The 21189-nt window shown below is 38.2% G+C and overlaps 1 protein-coding gene across 1 annotated transcript in view; it reads left to right on the top strand.

Annotated features, from left to right (window-relative positions):
• Positions 1 to 21189, top strand: part of adgrv1 (adhesion G protein-coupled receptor V1) — a 159709-nt gene that overhangs the window by 117322 nt on the left and 21198 nt on the right. The window contains exons 84-86 of the mRNA XM_079872944.1: positions 13747 to 13863; positions 17123 to 17301; positions 19350 to 19507. Coding sequence (XP_079729070.1) covers positions 13747 to 13863; positions 17123 to 17301; positions 19350 to 19507 — 454 coding nt within the window. The remainder of the gene's footprint in view (positions 1 to 13746; positions 13864 to 17122; positions 17302 to 19349; positions 19508 to 21189) is intronic.

Raw genomic sequence — 21189 nt, 5'->3', positions numbered from 1 at the left:
CAAACGTTTGAACTGCAGTGTATATTTCATACATACAGTTGTAATCTAAATTATTCAACCCCCATTGCAAAGCAAGTTTATTGACAAAATGTACAGACTTTCAGCTATTTGCAATGAACAAATCAAACAAAAGTAACTGAAATATCTCAATTCAAATTAAACTGAAAATGCAACTTTTAATGACTTCTGCAGTCTCAAAATTATTCAACCCCCTGAATAGAATCCCTCACAACACCACAAATCTGCAAAACAGGTGTTGTCTCAAGCACACCTGATGCAACTAATCAAGGGCGTTATTAGTTGCACCAGGTGTGCTTGAGCTAGAACATATAAGATATCTGAACTAGCTAGGTTTGTTGAGTTTCACGTTTGACTGCATGTTAGTCATATGGATAAGTCAAAGGAATGGTCCAAAAAATTAAGGCAAGACATCATCGCCCTTTACAAACAAGGAACATTATACAAAAAGATAGCGAAGGCACTAAATGTTCCTAGAGACACCGTTGGAAGCATAGTTCGCAAGTTCAAAGTTAAAGGAACAGTGGTTACACTACCTGGATGGGGCAAAAAAAGAGGAAGCTAACAATGGCTGCAACCAGATTTCTGAGAACCCAGGCTCATAAAACCCTCCAGTGACTGCAAAAGACCTGCAGCAAGACTTGGTGGCAAAAGGGACTGAGGTTTCAGCTTGCACAGTAAGGCACGTACTAAACGCATGCGGTTTCCATGCCCTACTCCAAGACTACACCTCTACTGACCCAAAAGCACAAGAAAAGTGCACTATCATATAAATAAGCCACAGAAGTATTGGGATTCTGTTCTGTCGAGCGATGAAACAAAACTGAACTTTTCGCCCTATACATCAGCATTATGTCTGGAGGAAGAAGACAAGTATATGCTGAAAAGAACACTGCCTACAGTTAAGCATGGTTGTTGCTCTGTGATGCTCTGGAGTTGCTTCGCATCCTCTGGCACTGGAAACAGTGTGTGGAAGGCAAGATGGATTAATTAAAGTATCAGGAAATCCTAGGAGAAAACATCATGCCGTCAGTGAGGAAGCTGAAGCTTGGGCATCATTGGACCTTCCAACAGGACAGTGATCCCAAGCACACCTCAAATTCCACCAAGGCTTGGTTGCAGAAGAAGTCCTGGGAGATTCTACAATGGCCATCACAGTCACCTGACTTGAACCCCATAGAACATTTTTTGGTGGGATTTGAAGAAGGCATTGCAGCACGCAAACCCAAGAACATTAGTAAACTGGAGGCCATTGCTCATGAAGAATGGTCAAAGATTATTCAAAAACGTTGCCAGAAGCTGGTGTCTGGCTATACATCTCATTTGCAGCAGGTCATATCAGCAAAAAGGTGTTCTACTAAGTACTAAAGATGCTTGCCATGAAGGGGTTGAATAAATTTGACACTACTGAAGTCATTAAAAGTTGCCTTTTCAGGTTCAAAATTTCTTTTGATTTGTTCATTGCAAACAGCTGAAAGTCTCTAATGGTCAGTGAATAATTTTGATGTATGCAACTGTATATATATCTGTATGTGTATATATATCTGTATGTGTATTGCTCTGAAGCTGTTTCAACATTAGATATCACATTACAACCCACAAGTAACCTCAAGATGTTTCATAAAGGAAGAAGAAACCTCAGAATAATATGAGAAAGTCTGACTCCACAGGCTGGCACCATTTACGCCATTTTATTTAAAGCATACACACATGAATGACAATATAATGTAGATCTGGACATGATATGATCTAATAAACCTCAGGAAGGGTATCTCAAAGTGAGATTCTCATGATTTGAGCCATTGATATGTACGTGTGTCAAGTCACTGTTTGTCTACAAAGCCATTAAAAACTCAAGTGCTTCTCAATGAATCTCCAAGTTGGAGATTAAAGAGAGCAATATGAGATAATTAATTAATACCCCGCTGAATTGGATGTATCCAAAATGATCTAAAATACAGTGTTGTTTTAACACTAGCAAAGATGGACCTGTATGTTCACCCGGAAAGTGCTAATTTTAACACCCATGGTGACAAATCTCCCAGCAGGCTTTTTGCTTTGTACTTTCTAACTAAAAGTATACTTTCTAACTTTTACTGAATCACTTTCAAGCAATATTCATCTATTAAATGATGGTGTCAGTCATCATTGTTCTTTTAAAGGATGTAAGCAGTACTGAATGTACTTATTTTAATGTTTTCAGCCATCATTGTTTTTCTGATAGTCTGTTTAAAACTGTGTTCCCATGGTCACTTTTATTTTGGCTGGATGGTGGTGTCCGCTTTGACCTGAAGTGTGTCAGCGCGATAGCCAGTCTTCTGTTCACCACAGTCTATGAGATTAATGATAGCATGTGTTGTTTTGAAGAGGAGAGAGCAGTAGTGGTATCAGGTAGCTAGGAGATTTGTGACAACATCAACACAGTGTGTCTGTGAGTTTAGATGTGAAGGATCAAAGCTTGTTTGCTTCCATCACACTCTGAAACTTCAAGGAGGTTCTCTAAGAAAGATACAGCAGACTTTGAAGTCACTTCTGCTGTGTTTCTCAGTTCATGTTGGCTTGAAGAGTATTTATGACGTTCCTGTCACCACTTCCCAAATTCATATCAATATTTTGCCTTTAGTAACCATTTAGTTTTTGTCTTAATAAACACTAAGACTTCTTGTTTTGTTTTTTTTAATGCAGTGCTTACAAGTAGCTTGGGTTTCCCCATGCTGCCTTGAGCGCAGCGCGATTTTATTCACGCTGCTAGGCAGCCTGGACACCATGGACCAGATTTTCCCCTCAGCGAGGGGACCAATCACAGAACGGGGAGGGAGCAGCAAGACGATGACGACGTCTATGCGACACACCGAAGCAGTTTGCTTATATCTATGGATTCAACATGGCAGCAGACGCGAAGTAACCTTTCGATGCAGCCTTAGATAGTGTTCTAAGTAGTTTAGTCTTCTTCAGCCATCGTCTTCTTCCTCGTCGAATTTCTGTCGCTCTACATACGTCATCTGGTATAATTGAAACGATTGGCTATGAGCTACGTACAGGCGCATTTGATAGACATTCGTAGCGCCCAATAAACGGCTCTGGGCATTCGTAAACCACGCCTCAAATTCGAGAAAATGAACATGTGGTTACCAGACCACGTCTCAATGAGAAAGAGGTCTGACGTTAGCCAGGCTAGCTTACAAGTGTGCTTATGCTGTCTTTAAAGTAAATGCCACTTGAATTGATATTTTGTTATAATAACAAATAATGCAATGTCGTTTATACAGTGTGTGCCTTTCAAAGGTTTGGGGTCATTTTTTTTATGAAATTAATACTTTTATTTATCAAGGATGCCTTAATTTGATCAAAAGATCAGTTTCCACATTAAGTTAAGCAGCACAACTGTTTTAAACATTGACGAGTATCAAATCAGTATATCAGAATGATTTCTGAAGGATCATGTGACACTGAAGTAATGATGCTGAAAATTCAGCTTTACCTTCACAGGAATAAATTACATTGTAAAATATATTCAAATTGAAAGCAATTATGCTAAATTATAATATTTTACATTTACGGACACTGTATTCTATGCACGTATCAACAGTATGACTCACTAAATGTGTCTCCTGGAGTTTTCTGTTTGTCATAGTTGTGCAAATCCACATTTGTTTTTATGCCTTTCTTCGATTTTCTATGAGACTGCAACTGACTGCAGATGTCAAAAACAATAGATTTCACTGTCCCTGATGAAAGCAAGCTTGCATAAGGCATGAAATGTAATCACGAACAAAAGAAAAAAGGGGACAGGTCAACCGGACTAGTGCCAAGGGTGTAATAATGCTCCACTGAATGTCAATGGTCTGTGTGTATGTGTGTGTTTGTCAGTTTGTAAGTGAAACATCGAGTAGGAGTTACGTGTTTCATAGCAAAATAACATTGCATAAACATGAGGATTGAATTATTTGGATCAAATGTTAATTGCAATAACAACGTCGTGAATATTAAAGCTCATTTCACATTACTTTTCTTTTTCAATTAACACACATGCCTAATTAGCTTAACTGTCCTAATTAGAATTACTTAATTACGCTGAGATTATTTAATGTTTTTAAGTCATAAAACTTCATTTAGGTTCAGCGAGGATCTGACGCCTAAAATTGCTGAAATAATAATTAAAAATTTAAAAGGACTTTTTCAGCATCTCACATAACTTTTTTTATTTTCAAAGTCTTTAAGAAATTCCTTCTGTAGCCACAGATTGCGAAAATCCTTTTAGAAGGATGTATAAAATGCAGTCTTCCTTATGAACAGCCGCCTGCACATCTAACATTCTTCATATTTCTTCATGGTTGAGCAGCAGGCATGTGAGTCACACATCAGGTACGGCCTTCCCACACTGACCCATTAACCACGTCCCACACCTATTAGCGCATGACACCTTTTCTTGAGGAGTCTCATCGTAATTTTCGCTTAGCGCATGCCTGAGGCGCAAACCCACGACTGCTTCCTTTGGCTGATGAAAGTCTATGCAAAAAAATTCCCATCAGACTTGACAGTTTGGGGAAAGCCCGGTCATGAGCAATGAGGAATCTTTCCAGATGAGGAAGAAATAATAGCAGAGATGAAGGTGGATGTTCGTGAGATGTTTATGCCTTTGGCACCCACTGAACAAAAGCAGCCGAGGAAACACCCACAATGCTGCTGAGTCTGGAACCAGCTAGTTTAGACCGGTAGCTGTTGATGGATGGGGGTGGGAAGGGATGTAGGGGGAGAGAATGAAAGAAAAAGGGCAATTGAGAACAAGGATGGTGTTATGAATGACACATTGAATATTCGGACCGTCTGTTTCACGTGACTCATCTCTCACGCTCTGTCGGTGATGTAATCTTTTTGGCCAGTGCTATTATTAGCGCCCTGTGCCAAGTCAACATCAGCAGCAGATCATTGAGAGGAGCATATTGACCCTCTGACATGTTCTATAATGATCATTCAAATTGAGCTTTTCTTTCTAGAGATCCAGAGTCTGGTGGCAATAGTGTGCTTGTCCTTTGGCAGTCTAATTTATCCTAAATTGTGTGTATGTGTATGTATATATTGTTGTACAGTACAGTGATGGTTATACCATGGTACTTTTTGTTACAGACCACCAATGTTGGGAAGCTACTTTGAAACTGTAGCCCAACTAACGAAAAAGTAGCTGAATGCAGAACTTAAAGCTATTTATTTAAGGACTCATATCGTTTTTTAATATATAACTGTTCTTTGGTATAATTTATTATTTATTTAATTTAATTTATTATAATGTTTATTTAAATCAATTAGGATGATAGCTGGCAGCATTAACTTGAACAAATATATTGACACAAAAATATTAATATTTTAATATATTGAAATAAAAATAAACACAATGCACCCTATTTTATACAATTGGGTTTAAACCCACAGCTTTAAACATTAAAATATCTTCATTTAAAATGATCTAAAATGCAGTGAGGAGAATACTGACACAACAATTAATTTTTTTTTTTTTTTTTTTTTTTCAATTTCGATTGACTTTAAGACAGTGATGCAGCATTTTGTTGTTCTGTACATGTTGGAAAAATATTAATGAATCATGAAAATAACCATGGCATTACTCTGCTTTCCATGTCTAAAAAAACATGGTAATAATATTATGTTCCTCTTCAGAGAAATGCTCAAACCACCCTTTTCATCTTCCAAATACCTACTATCAGTGGAGCAGAGATTGATTTATTCTTCGAGACAGCCACTAACACACATACCTTGAGCCAAATATATATATATCTTTCTTGTTGCTTGATGACAAACACATATGCATCCTCCAGGCAGGAAACAGCCTAGACGGCTCTCCCTTCTGAGGGGGAAGGCAGACGAATCTTTGCTATATTATTACCCTGCAATTCTTTCTCTTCACTTCACCACTACAAATTTCCATCAGCTGGTGATGATAGCTGTTTGAGTGACTTGTAAACAGATACTGTATATCACCGGTCTGCTCTTGCTTATGTTCGCACATGTTTGTTTCACACACGAAGGCCTACGGGGCTGTTGCTGAGGTTTACCTGTCTGACTGATGTGTGTGGAAATTAGCTTGAGGCCACAGACTGCTTGGCCCCTTTATAGTCGGCTCTAGAAAAGGGGGGAGGTGCATCTGTGACTAACACAGTATCTATATATAGTAGCACTCAAAGGCACACAGATGGAGTGCAGGAGTGGTTCTGGGTACAGCAGACTGCAAAGATCAATGCATTTACCTGCTTCTCAGGTAAATGTATCTTTTAATGGAGTAAAAATCCACTGCACATTAAATATTTTACAGAAGATTTAATGTCTTAAAAGGTTACAGAGACCCATCCAATATTATTATTATTATTATCTCCCTTCACATCACCCTGTATGATCTCAAGAAAACAAAAGGTAGCAAAAGCCATTTCTAAGCTTAATTATACTGCTGCAAGATGGCTGAGTTTTTACTTTTATCAGGGACTCACTCCAGCTAATATAGCTCGTTTTTTTTTTTGTTTGTTTGTTTTTTTTTTTTTAGTGACAGACCACTTACAAATCAGCGTCAGACACTTGAGAATGAGGCAACAAGTTTATCGTCATACATACTGTAGTCATGTGGTCAGTTCCATTCCCTGCCAACTTGTGTGACAGGATGGTCTACATGGTTGACAGATGCCATTAAATGCAGCTGAACAGAGAAGTTATGAGTGACGTACCATACATTTTCTTTCTTGTAAGAGAAAACTACTTATATTCTGTTGAGATCACAAGAAAATTAAGTCGTGATCATGAGAAAACAAAATTTTGGGCTTAATATATGTAGAAGATGTGTCAAGACCAATGACATAGATAAAGCAAATGCATAGGTCTCAGAACCTCTAGTGTTGTTTTATATTGATTTGTCCTTCAGATGCTTTTTAACCAAAGCAACTGCTGAAGTATAGCTTTTACTCTCCTGCTCCTGCTGGGCTGTCATTCTCACTTAATATGTCTGGTTCCCAAGCCATCCGCCTGTCATTCAAGGGCATAATGTTTTTAATGCATGGTGTATGGCTATTTTAAGCGCAGTATCTTCCTCCGGATAGGGCATATCTGTAGAGACTGTGGAATAAGCTACAAAAAAGAAAAGTACACTTACATTTCCAGCTGCTTTCTTACCATAGCAACTCACGAAAAAAAGTTGCATATTTTGTGTCAGTTATTTAAATGAGTAGCATGACATACTTGAAAAGAGTAAGAGAATGATTTTTTATTTAAATGTTTATAACTAATCTCTGTTATTTGTCTCTGAAGGAAAATTGTCTAGACACCATGTAAAACATAACACATTTAGCTGAATTAAACTGTAGATTTCTTTTTTTCAGATAATTGACATTATGGGCCATATTTTAACGATCTGAAACGCAAGTGTCAAGCGCAAAGCGCAAGTAACTTTGTGGGCGGGTCTTGGGCGCTGTTGCTATTTTCCCAGCGGGATAAATGACTCTTGCGCCCGGCGCAAATTTAAAAGGGGTTGGTCTGAAGTAGCTTCATTATTCATAGGTGTGGTTTGGGCGTAACGTGAAATAAACCAATCAGAGCGTCATCTCACATTCCCTTTAAGACAGACGCGCTTGTTCTATGGCGGATTCCTATTATAATGGCGGATTTGCCAGACGCACGCCAGCAGCGGTTCACAGCCGAGGAGACCGACGTTCTCGTCAGGGCCGTAAAACACAGAGAAGTGACATTGGGGATGGAGAAACACACCCAAATTAACTTCGGTTAAACAGGCGTAGGATAATTTGTGTTAATGTGTAAGCTAGATGTATGCTTTTATAATAAATTATCTATCTATCTATCTATCTATCTGACATTGGGGATGGAGAAACACACCCAAATTAACTTCGGTTAAACAGGCGTAGGATAATTTGGGTTAATGTGTAAGCTAGATGTATGCTTTTATAATAAATTATCTATCTATCTATCTATCTATCTGACATTGGGGATGGAGAAACACACCCAAATTAACTTCGGTTAAACAGGCGTAGGATAATTTGGGTTAATGTGTAAGCTAGATGTATGCTTTTATAATAAATTATCTATCTATCTATCTATCTATCTATCTATCTATCTATCTATCTATCTATCTATCTATCTATCTATCTATCTATCTATCTATCTATCTATCTATCTATCTATCTATCTATCTATCTATCTATCCATCTATTTATCCATCTATCCATCCATCCATCCATCTATCCATCCATCTATCCATCCATCCATCTATCCATCTATCCATCTAGCCATCTATCCATCTATCCATCTATCTATCTATCTATCTATCTATCTATCTATCTATCTATCTATCTATCTATCTATCTATCTATCTATCGTAATAATGTATGATTTGCAAAAATGAAAACTGCTGCTTCTGTGTAGATGAGAGAATCAATATGCGCGTTGTGCACACGCTACATTGATTATGGCCAAGCATGCGCCCTTAAAATAGCATAATGAACAACGCGCAACGCGCCACTGACTTTAGACTAGGTTTTTTCTGGTCAGTGGCGCAATTGTTTTATGGAACAGCAAAATAGCACCAGGGATTGTTTGCACCGGAACACGCCTCCTTTTTTGCGCTGAACCGCCCAGGGAGCGCAAGTTCATTCCCTAGTTTAGCGACGTGCTTCTGTGGAGGGAAAAGCGCGCTTTGCGCGGGTGCAAAATAGGAATGATACATGCGTCGGTGTACAAAGTCAATTGCGCTGGGTGCAAGATAGGGCCCTATATGTTTGTACATATGTACAATCTATACGTTTTTGTCTTGTTCCATAGACCTAGTCAAAGTAGATAGCTATTTAATTTGATGCAAATGAAAAATAGGCTATGAGATTTTTTTTTTTGTCCACATCACAGCCATAATGCAACCAACCAAAGAACCAAACAAATCACAATAGCTAATTTATGTCTGTTTGGTCAGACAAGACAGTGGCATTGTAGAACTCTGGCGCTAATCCAGCACTGTCATTAGAAAGCTGATAATACAGAGTGACTCATCTCTCCATAATGGCAGGACTCTCTGATACTGTCTCTCTGTCTCATCAGGAACCAATTGACCTTAGAGAACATTTTGACATTTTTTCATTTAGTCTTCCTTTTACCTGCAGTTAGTGTTGTTTTTTATTTTTATTCTGCTTTCTTTGTGGCATAAAATGTTCCTGAACCATTTTGTTACAGTGTCATTTGCAAAAGATACACTAAAAATTAAAAACCAAACAGTAAATTATTTTAAAATCAAATCTTTTTTTTTTTTAATGTGTCTTATTATCCTCACTTATTGTATTATTTTTTTTTTTTTTTTAATTTTCAACTTTCTTTAGTGTGTTATGTTGCTGTTTGAGCAAAGTTACAAAGTCCTCTCCAAAGAGTGTTATTCTAGTAACACTCTAGTTAACACTCTATAAATAGTGTTATAGTAAGCACTCTTTCTGAACTCCCTGAAACGCCTTGAAGTCTTGAGTTTTCTTCCGTACACGTCACAATATTGCTCATTTAAATAATTCCCGCCCAAAAAAAGGAGCAGTTCCGGTTTAGTTGCGTTAGTAGTGTGTTGAAACTCGCGGTTATGGTAAAGGGCTTGACACCTCCGAAACATGTTTGAAGCTCTTGACCAATCACAACACACTGGTCAGGCCGACCAATTAGAGCTCATTGCGCTTTTCCGAAGGAGGGGCATTGAGACCAGAACTAAACAGAGCATTACTGACAGACTTGGAAAAGAGGTGCTGCAACAATGTAAAATAAGTGAAAAATAATGTGTTTTATGACCTATTCTAGTAGATACCAAAAACAAAATCAAGACTTTGTAAAAGGGCATAATATACTGTAGCCTTGTTAATATTTTAAAAAAATATTTAATCTTTATTAAATTATTATTATTATTATTATTATTATTATTATTATTATTATTATTATTATTAGACATGTTTGCCCTTTTTTATAATAAATGTATTAGAGTAATTTTGGTCCACTGGAAGATTTTTTTTTTTGTTTGTTTCACTTGTCAAATATAAAACTCAGTTATTAAAAAGGTGCAGTGTGGGTTTAATTTTTAACTCATGATGATATTAGCTGTTCTGCACACATGTACTGTTTACACCCATATTGTTTATGGTACAGTGCGGTGCAGTATATCCGTCCTATAAACACAACACGTATCAGATTGAATGGTCTAGTTTCTGCCACTCCCTGTTATGGGTTTCAGTGACTACTGAAAGGATAAGTAGGTCCACATTAACAAGTGTATCAGGTCCTGAGGACTGACTCCCCAGGCCAGACTGGTCCCAGAACAGGGTCCTCTAATCTCCACTTTGGCTCTCTATCACCCTTCTCCAATCTCAAGCCTCTAAGTGAACCGTGATCCCCCTTTGATTATGTCATCGGAGGCCATCCGGAGGTGCTGATGTCTTATTAATCAGGAGCTGTTTATGTAAGTCGGAGCCATGTTGCCTGTATTTATGCACATTACTGCAGGATAAATGGTTGGCTAGGGGCCAGTGATAAAGCCCGATGTAGATTGATGTATGACCTGAACGGGTTGTTTTTGATGAACTGACCCACAGCTGTTACTTTTAGTTTATGTTCAGAAGTCTGTCTGAATGTGTCTTTTGTTACATAAGGCAACGGGATCAATCGTGGGCCAGAGAACCATCCAGAAAGGTTATTATTGGAGGGGGGATGGCTCTCCTGCCGTCAGAATCCAGTGTTACTGATGTGATCGTGTGAGTGGTTGTGCATGAGCAGATTATATTGAATGGAAACCTGATCAGATCTCCTCCCTGTTTACTCACCGGGTGTGCGCCCTAGGGACGACTATGAACAAAAACATGGGCTTTGCCTCAGTCTGTATTAATGAAGGTGGCACTGAAGAGTCTGTAATGAGTTTCTAGTTCAAATGTGATTGGGTATTTGTACTGTGACACAGAAGAAGACCTGTGAACAAATGACCCTTGGCTAAGCAGGCCACCTATCCTAGCAACTGTAGCTATAAACAATCTTCTCAAGCTTTTTCTTTTTCTCACTATTTTCTTTTTTGGTAGCATAAGGCTATGAAGAATATACTGTATGTTTCTAGATAGATAGATAGTTTTTAACGCAGTCGTGTGAAATGTATACAATATTGCTGGGTAACTCATAATAGTGACATTCACAGGTACAGTTATGTTCCCTCACAGTAATATGTATAAGGATAAGTGGATATAAGGATCTATATTCTATATTTACATTCTAAAATGCTGATTTGGTGACAACATTTCAAGACAACATTTATTTTGAATATCTTTTTACAAGCAGTTGTACTGCTTAATATTTGTGAAAACAGTGATTCATTGTTTTCAGTATTCTTTGATAAATAGAAAGTTAATTTATTTCTGTATTAAGTAGTATAAAGTATAAATATTTTTATTTATTTAAAAAATATATATTTATTTAGTTAAGTTCTGTTCAATAATAAGTGCAAATATCACACAGACCCAAAAAGGATTTGCATTAACCTCAAAAATAACCTTTATTGTTTGTGTTCTGCAAATTCTCATATTTTACGTCAGTAATCTTTGACACTGTTTTTTATACAAAGCAAATGTAGGTCACAAAATGAAGTGATGACAGACCGTAAATGAATATGTTCGAATGAGCGAGGCTTATTTGTTTATGAGATTGTACCATGACCTTGCTAACTAACACACATTCAGCACAGACCTTTTTTTTGGCTTCATTACCGCATTTCCACGCCAGCTCACGACTACCCAGAATCACGCTTCCCAGCATGCACCCGATGGACCCTACGGACATCCCAGCTCTCTTTTCCTTCCTGCTCTGAGTCTGATACATCCCTTTCACACCACTCGCTGCCCTCCTGACTTTTATCCCAACAGTACCTCATTTAATGCCATCTCGGCTGTAGTGACTCCATATTTCCCTTCAGTCAGCAGCCAGGATAGGATTTCCACAGACACTGTTTCCCCTTAATTTGGGTTTCCCAACAGGGACTCTCAGTTTAGTTGAAAAAACACTGTGTTGTTTGCATTGAAAGGGTTACACCTAGTTACCTAGTGCCCTCCACATGAGAGATGGCTGCCAGTTTTTTTTTATGTTTCCACAAATACAGTTATGAGAGGTCGCAGACAAGGTGAAACTGTCCAGTTGTTTTTGTTTGATAAGGTTTTGCACTGTTCCTGAAGTGTACAGTACATTGACTCTTGGAATTTGTCAAATCAAAAAAGCCCTAGTTGGTTAAAGGCACAATATGTAACTTTTTTGCTTTAAAAATAGCAAAAATCACTATATCTATGTTATATTTTTTTTTTAGTTGTGTACTTACATCATCCCGACTGTTTCCAACAACTATCAAACCAGGAGAAATTTAAATTTAATTCGAAGACACGGCACGTTTCTTTATTTCCGTTTTGTCGCAGTCAATGGCGTCATATCCGCGTTGTCCCTGGTTTCCGCTCGTACTGCCATGGTAACCAGAGCTATGAACCAGAGCCCTCTGATAGTAACCAAGGCGACAGACGTGGACAACTGTGTAGTTCGTAATGTCTATTTGCACGCTGTTGTTGTTTCGTTCAAACATTATGGACCATGGCAAGCAGACTTTTGGATAACAAAGGAGAACTAAAACGAGAATCAGTATCAGCGCGGTGTTTTCGAGATGCCTAGAGCTCCCATAGACAGTAGACTTCGACCGCTTCTACATGTACTTTATTAAACAGGTGAGCACATTTACATAAAACTAATCAATGTTATATAGTTCAACAATGATAAAATGTTAGAATATGATCTATGTTATTCTAATGTTGATCTAGCTTACTGCTAGACTCATACAGACAAACTAACACATAAATTTCAACACATTGAAATGCAGTTTAGTGTGCTAGTGTAATGTTAGACCAAGTGAAACAGCGCTGCGTTACCTCACAAGTTTAATTTGTCTAATAAACTGACCTGTGAGTAGTAATTCTGCACTCGCGTGTAGTTCGGTAGAATGAAATGTCCATATTCCTTTTATATCCGCGGGACTTGCGTCGCGTGTGGAGCTGATAGCTGTCTCTTAGCAATCCCGAACTGCTTCATATCACAGTCATGATAAAAGCATCGATGTATTCAGTCATCCATAAACATTATTAGATCGGTCGGCTTGACGTTGACGACAAGATCCATAATTCTTAGCAAATGTTGCGTCATCAAACTACGCCTTTGTTATTGTAAAGAGGTTAGCGACCCCTAGTGGAGAAAAAAATCCATACTGGAAACTATATAAGGTCAGCTGTCAGAATATAGAATCTTATAGAATATATACTGTATATAATTTGTTGTAGATCCACAAACAGACACACACACACACACACACACACACACACACACACACACACACACACACACACACACACACACACACACACACACACACACACAGATTTATCAACTGTTGCTTTTTCTGGCTGTCCATTCTGCAGTGTGATGTAACAGTCCTCCACACTCCAAGCTTTTTAAATATGCATCAAAAATATTATAAGCATAAATGATTTAGGAACAACCTTGGACTTTTGAGATGCTCTTCCCGGACTCAGAGGTAGACTCTGTCATTTTGAATGTGTGTATTCTGCTGAGTGTGTGCCGGGTAGATGAGGACCCCAGGGCCTCTGCTGATGTATCTGTCACTCTGTTTCTCAGATTTGTTTCCTGGTGTCTGCATTCCGGGGACGTATGTTCTCGGAGGATAGCTGCGCTACTCTTGGCCTCTTCTTCCATTACTTCCACCTCAGCCAGTTCAGCTGGATGCTCATACAGGTAAAACTTTACTTTTGTCATCTACTCGTGTGGTCAGTGGAGCAAGTTTTTGCATTGACCACAACAAAATGAAAAATTTAAATTGTGTCAACATGTGCTTACCCTCATGTTATTTCAAACCTGTATGACCAAAAAAAAAAAAAGACTTTTTTTTTTTAAATATCATATTTTGTGTGAATCAGAAGATAGAAAGTCATACAAGTTTGGAACAACATGAAGGTGAATAAATGATGACAGAATCTTAATTTTTGGGTGAACTATCCTTTTAACCAATTGAAGGTGAGATCAGGAAGTTTTCAGAGTAAAGTTTTTACTACAGATCATTTGAAGGTGTGCCACAAACTTTTGTTTAATCAATGAACTTACTTACAGAGAGATAAACATTTCACAATTGTAAGTTGCATTAAACACACATTGCCATTGTTTACTAGAGTTTTATAGAACTTGCCCTCAGACAATAGGCTGCCTGACAAGGTTTTACCCTCAAGAGAAGAAAAGAAAAAAAAAACAACCTTCAAAAGTAATCAAAAAAAAAAAAAAAATCTAGTTTCTGGATTCCACTTTTCTCTCTGATGTGTATTTGTAATTATGATTAGGACATAAACTCATAAGAGTTTTTGAAAATCCAGCAAATATCAAAAGGCCTTTGGTATTTGACTTGTTGCTCATGAGTTGGAAATGTTTTCACATAATAATAACACCATGAAAAGGAAGCTTGTATCAAAAGGCAAATTACTAAGGCAGGCATCTTTTTTTTTTTGTGCGTGTGTGTGTGTGTGTGTGTGTGTGTGTGTGTGTGTGTGTGTGTCTGTGTGTGTGTCTGTGTGTGTGTGTTTAAAGAACAACACTTATTGGCCTCTGCAAAATAACACATGTATGCTGTTAAAATACAGACTTATTCTTTACATTAATGTTTGAACATCATAACTTCCCATTATCAGCTCAGGAATGGGATTTGTTCAAACTGTTAGGAAACGCATGATTTTGCAGGAAGGTGTTCCAGCACACCTGCAATAGCTGTTCAGAGACCTTTGGAAAATCCATCGCATAACTCTGGACCTGTTACCCTTTTGCCTGCTCTCTTCTTTTCCTTTGTGCAGTAATCCCTTCTAAGCACAGAAACCTGTCTCTGGAAGTCAATTCACTCATAGCTGTGAAGGTCGTCTTGTTCTCCAGAAGCAAAAACAGGATTTGGCCAGAATATGCTTAATGCAATGAAAAAAGAACACAGCTTTTAATCCCCCAAAGACCCACACAGAACACAAACATCTGGGCTCATGTGGCAGTTGAGGTTGAAAAGACATAGAACCGAGCACTGACCCTGGAGGAACCTCTCACCTAAATTGAACTTCTTGAAATCAAAGGCTGTTTTGCTCACATAGTGGGATTATCTTGTTTTTCTCAATGACGCTGAAAAACAGCAGGGGCTTAGCAGTTTACATAGAGCATGTAATCTCTTTTGGCACTTGATGAACTGGTGTTGAAAGATTGTGCAAGAGAACATGAAATAAACTAACCGACTATGGTTTTAGGTTGATGGGGCCATAAATTGTGAAAGGGCCAAAAGTGTAAGGGCCAATATGTATGACACTATGTTTATGTGAGTGTGTTGATGTGCCGAAGTGGGCGTGAGTTTATGAAAACACACATGGAATAAATCACACACAAGTTGTCTTTGGTGGGAAAGGTAAATCAGTGATTCAGACTGGAAAGTATTTGCATCCTGGAGAGAATGATTTGAACATGTGCTTGTCTTTATCTCAAAACAGTCTCAAAACAGCTGGCATAACAGCTTGTAATACAACTTCACTTTATGTGATGTGTCATAATTCATTTACACTTTTCTCATTGTTCTTTAATTTCTCTGATCTGTATTTCAGCGTTAAAAAACTGCATCTTATTCAGTAAACACCCACAATCCAGTTTATGGCAGTCTGCTGCATCTTCTACAACCTAGAACTGACCCACAAGTTGGGGAATTGCACCAGAAAAATTGTGTTCAGTGCAAATTTTGCTGGTAGGCTACCTAATTTTCTAAATTAATTGAGAGAATCTGGGTATAAAACAAAGTTTTGTCTTTGTTTGCTCAAGACACTATACACTACACAACTTTTCAAATCCAAAGAGATTTGTACGAATGCTAGGATGCTAGATGTCATACACTTGCCAGATTTGTAACTGGTTACAGAGAAAATCTGGCATCATATCCTAAAGGGCTGAAGACCATACTCTACCATATTTTCAAGACATTCCGAACACAACATACTCACACAGAAACACACACCTCGTTGCTAGGAGATGCTTGACAAATGAAAACAATATTTGTTCTAAAATTGGCTCAATATCAGACATATTTGATATCCCCAGACCAGATGGAATCATAGTCTGAAGATAAAACAATCGGTGTCCATCATACACTACATGAATTGTCAACTCCGACTGCCCAGAAACTCCAGACTGGTTCTGTGCAACACCATTGACTCTTTCTGACTGCAAATATGTTTTAAAAGTCATGTTGTTTATTCCAGCCTTCAATGCAAATAGTGCAGATATTCCATGCCTACTTTAAAAGGGCACTGAAAAACGTACAATTTATCAATGAAAACTATTGATCTCAGAGTTTATTTTTACGCACAGGGACTTGTGTTTCAGCCTGTGCTAAAATAAATCCCAGAGACTCCATAAACTGCCACGGTTGAAGCACTGGAGCAATTGAAGTTGCGAGACAGGCGTAGTGCCAACTTCTTCCATAATTACGAAGAGGCTGGAGAGGGATTGCAGCGTGTTTGGACACCCAAAAGCTATAATGCAACGTCCTGCCAGCTTTGCTTTTCTCTTCATCTCTTATCCAAGTTCCAAGCACAGCAAAACAGAGCTGCAGCAGTTTCTATCCATTTATGGAGTTAATTTTGATGGATGAAGGTGCCACCTAGGACTTCATTGTTGATTTTGAACTCTTTGCTGAGGTACCTTAATGCCTAAAATAAAGTAGGCTAGCTGAGCGAGTAGTTTGAGTAGTTACTGAAATTAATTACACGGTCTTTAATTAATTTGCGGTCTTTAGCCTCCTTGTTAGAGCGCCCGCCTCCCAATTCAGAGACCCCGGTTTGAATCCCACTCGGAGAGGGTTGAGTAGGATCAGTTATACTAGTCTTATCAGAACATTAATCGACCATCCTTTTTTTATGAATCAGGCTTGTTTGTAACACGGCCATGTTTCCATTTGTTTATTTAGTAACACTTCTGTTTTCTTTCCCAGGCCATAAACTTCTGGCAGATATTGGTGATGAATGATGAGCACACAGAGAGACGCTATCTTCTCTACTTCCTGCTTAGCTGGGGACTTCCTGCTCTGGTCATCATCATTCTGGTTGTGGTCCTGCTGGGAGGTTTTGGATGGAGCATCCATAGTGTGTATGGCCTGGTGCATGGAGATCTGTGAGTTTGTGAAAATCTGCTCTCTTTCTCTCTCTCACACACACACACAAACACAAACACACACACACACACACACACACACACACACACACACATTTACTTAACTAAATGAGGCCATACCATACAGTTTTACATTTGTGTATAATTATAAATGCTGTAGAGTAGGAATGTCAAACGAACTGGTACTTTTCAGTAATAGTGAAAAAAAAACTTTATTAGGACATCCCTAAATGTCTCTAAAGGGAGGTTGTAACATATTCATGTAACAAATTTGTCCTCATATTCACTGGTACAGATTCACTTCATGCATCCACAAACATATTTTTGTCACTGTTTCGGACTCATAGTTACTCATTTCCTGTGTTAATGTATTGTAAGCAATGTTCTGTCACACACACACAAACTCTTCTTTGCCCAGTTTACATTAATTGATTGTGTGTGGTCAGGGTCTGTTGTTGGTAAGTCGGGAAGAGCTGCTATTTTTAGCCTCTCTGTGTTTATGAGATCCCAAGCTGTGACTGTGCATACGTTCGGTTTCACCCCAGCCAAGCCTGTAGTGATAACAGAAGACTAAGGACACTCCTCTTCACCCTGTCTCAAAGAAGCTCTTAGCAAGTAAACTCCCAGATGACTCATGAAAGCCAAACATCTCTCTTTCCAAGAGCAAACAAATGATGTCACCTCACTGGCAACCGCAGTTCTCGCCTTTTCCCGTACCATAGGGAAATTTTTGTGACCCGGGAAGAGTCAAATGCTTGATGGTAATAGAAGCACATTAGTTTAAAGGTCAGATTTAAACACACTTTAAACCTCACCATATGTATAAATATAAACTGGTGACATGACTATTGGCACCATGTAGTGGTACAACTATTACAATATTTTTAATTAGCTTTTATTTTTATAGTAGTTTTATTTATAATAAGTAATTTTAATTTTAGTAACATTTTGTTATGTGCTTTTTTCCCCATTTCTCATTTTCATTTAAGTTTTTCATATAATATTCAGATTTCATTATATTTCAGCTTTATTTCAATTAGTGAAAATTACTTTTAATAGTTTTAGTTTTAGTAAACTTTAACAACACTGGAGTGAAGGAGGCAGCAAAATGGTCATGAAAAATACATTTTGAGTGTAAGTGACCCTTCACATAGAACATGTTTTTGCATTTTACTGCTCTGATTTTCCACCATTATTGTAAGTAAACATGCACTAGACAGACACTCTTGGTCTTGTGTCTCTCGTCTTTTAGTGTCTTGTGCATGAGACATTCTAAATCTCTAGACCTTGCAGAGTTGTTTTTTTTTTTTTTTTTGTGAATGGTCCCTAATTGCCAGAAAAATGCTATAGGTACTCTACAGGTATCACAACTAGAAACTGAACTACATGTTTATTTCGTATTTCAAAAATGTTTGTTGTTTTCTGTTTGGCAGATATACAGGCATAGGTTATTATACTAAACCGGGCCAGTGTTTCAAAATTATAATCAGATGAAGTCTAGTGAAAAATGACCTGTTTATTTTCCTACAGGCATTTCAAATGCTCTGAATTCTATTATGGCTAAATTGTGCCATTTCTTCTCTATGAAATGAGTACAGACTGTGTTTGTCCATTCTCTCTGGACTGGGAGATGCCAGGCCTGTGAACAGAATGCAACTGCTGCTTATTTTGATACATATCACGTCATAACAAGATTACTCTGGGTTGAGTTTCCCAAAGCTTTCCCATTCCAAATACCAGCCAGAGACTTCATAACTGCATACAGGACAAAAACAAATGCAGACTGGAGGAAATTCCTTAGATAGAAGGAAAGAAGTCAGAGAAAGACAGAAAGAGAGAATATCAGGATATTCCATCTTTAATTTGTGTTTTTGTGGTTCAAACATGAAAATAGACAACATTCATAAAACTTCATAAGGACGCCCATCATTCTTTCATGGAGTTCTAAATACACAAACACACAACCATAAACCTGATAATACATTTGTGTTCCAATCCTGCACTGACAATATTAATTTTCTGTTTTGTCTTTCTTGTCATCTTTGAAGGTGCTTCATCCCAAATGTATATGCCGCTCTCTGTACGGCCGCCCTGGTTCCTCTCATTTGTTTGGTAGGGGTGCTGGTGATTTTCATCCATGCGTATCAGGTCACTCAGCAGTGGAAGGCTTATGATGACGTCTACCGAGGGCGAACAAACAGCTCAGGTGTGTAAGCTTGTTTTCTTTTTATACATAATTTTATAAATTGCACAATATATAGCCTCAAGGTATCCTACCATTTTAGCAGGGCAAGAACCTGTCTCTGCAGTGAACACGTTACAAGAAACCGGTGTTTTTAAAGTAAAGAACTCATGATCATCAGAGAAACTGAAAGTAAACTAAGAGTAGGTGCTTTCCTTTGGAAAGTGTCTTGTTAAGCAATCGTCAGATTGCTCTGGGCTGTTCTTTCAGGAATATTGCACTGCCTTCCAAATAATTACACACCTTCCAAATAATGTATTACTTTCAATTATGGTTTGTTAGTCTTTCCTTTCTTTTAAAAGTGCCCTCAGCAATTTTGAACAGGTTGTAGATCATTGGATTAAATCTTGTGTAACTCACTTCTCCACTGCTGAGTAAATATGTATGTCAACTCTCAACTGGATGATTATCCATTTATTGTTCACAACCTCCACCTTCATGTTTAGTCTCAAAATTAGCACTGTTTAAAAGTGTAATATCAGCACCTTCCAGTCAATGTTTGTACAATTAGCATGTTAAACACTTGTTAATCCACCGTGATGGTTTCATTGTTTACCCGTAACTGCTGTTCTGGGCTTTAAATGGTGGCATTGTACAGTGTGCGTGTGGGTGGTCAGCAAGGGTTGCCATGTGCAATGTTAGCTTTCCTCTTTGTGCGCGAGCATGCTCGCAGCACAGCGGGCTAATCCTAAACCACTCAACTTTATTACAGAGGGCTGCACCGTCAGCCCACCCTTTGCTCGCAAACACAATGACCTCACTGTAGAACTCCCACTCATGCTTTTTTTCATATTGCAGGACACACAGACGTAAGCAAATACATTATGCTGCAAATTTGCTCCTTCATGCCGGATGTGTTTAACGACTATCTAAGAAGCACAGTCAGATATATATGCATCTAGTAAACTCGCTCTTTCCTGTTAACACTCTGCGGCTCTTCTAGATGTTGATTCTGCCAGGGTGTGTTACTGCTTGATTACACGTCAAACCAAACATTCAGCTCAGGACAGGGATGAACTGGACACAGCGAGCAAAAAGAACTTTTCCCGGTGGGCCAGTCGTCATGTTGGAAGCTAAATTTAGATATAAAGTAAATATAGAAAGGTTTTAAAGAGAATAAGTTCTGACATCGTCAGGCCAGCCCATTGCCTAAGGCCACAGCCGCAACATCCCATTTACTGCCAGAAGAAGGATTCAATCACACGCGTCTTCAATTCCTAGTTTATTTAAAATGTTATTCACTTATGCATGGTTTTAACGTGGGTTCTGTGAACGCATTGCATTTATTACTTAGAATTTCAGATATATCAAACTGTGAAAACTATATACATACAGTATATAAAATGAAAATAAATAAATATTTCAAATAAATACTATATAAAATGACCACTTGCATCTCTAAACTGGTAGTTAAATCTGACTGTGACTTGCCTTTGATATATTGAGGTGCTCTTTAAAATGTCTGTAGGGGTTTTCAGCCTCAGAAGAACCACATCAGAGCCAATATATTAAAGAGTAAGTTCACCCAGAAATGATGACATCCGAGAGCTTTCTGACCCCCTGTAGGCTGCAACGTTATTACCACTTTCAAGGCCCAGAAAGGTAGTAAAGAAATCATTAAAATAGTCCATGTGACTACAGTGGTT

This window comes from Squalius cephalus, assembly GCF_949319135.1.
Source record: "Squalius cephalus genome assembly, chromosome: 5".
Lineage (NCBI taxonomy): Eukaryota > Metazoa > Chordata > Actinopteri > Cypriniformes > Leuciscidae > Squalius > Squalius cephalus.
This window is presented reverse-complemented; position numbering and strand designations above follow the sequence as displayed.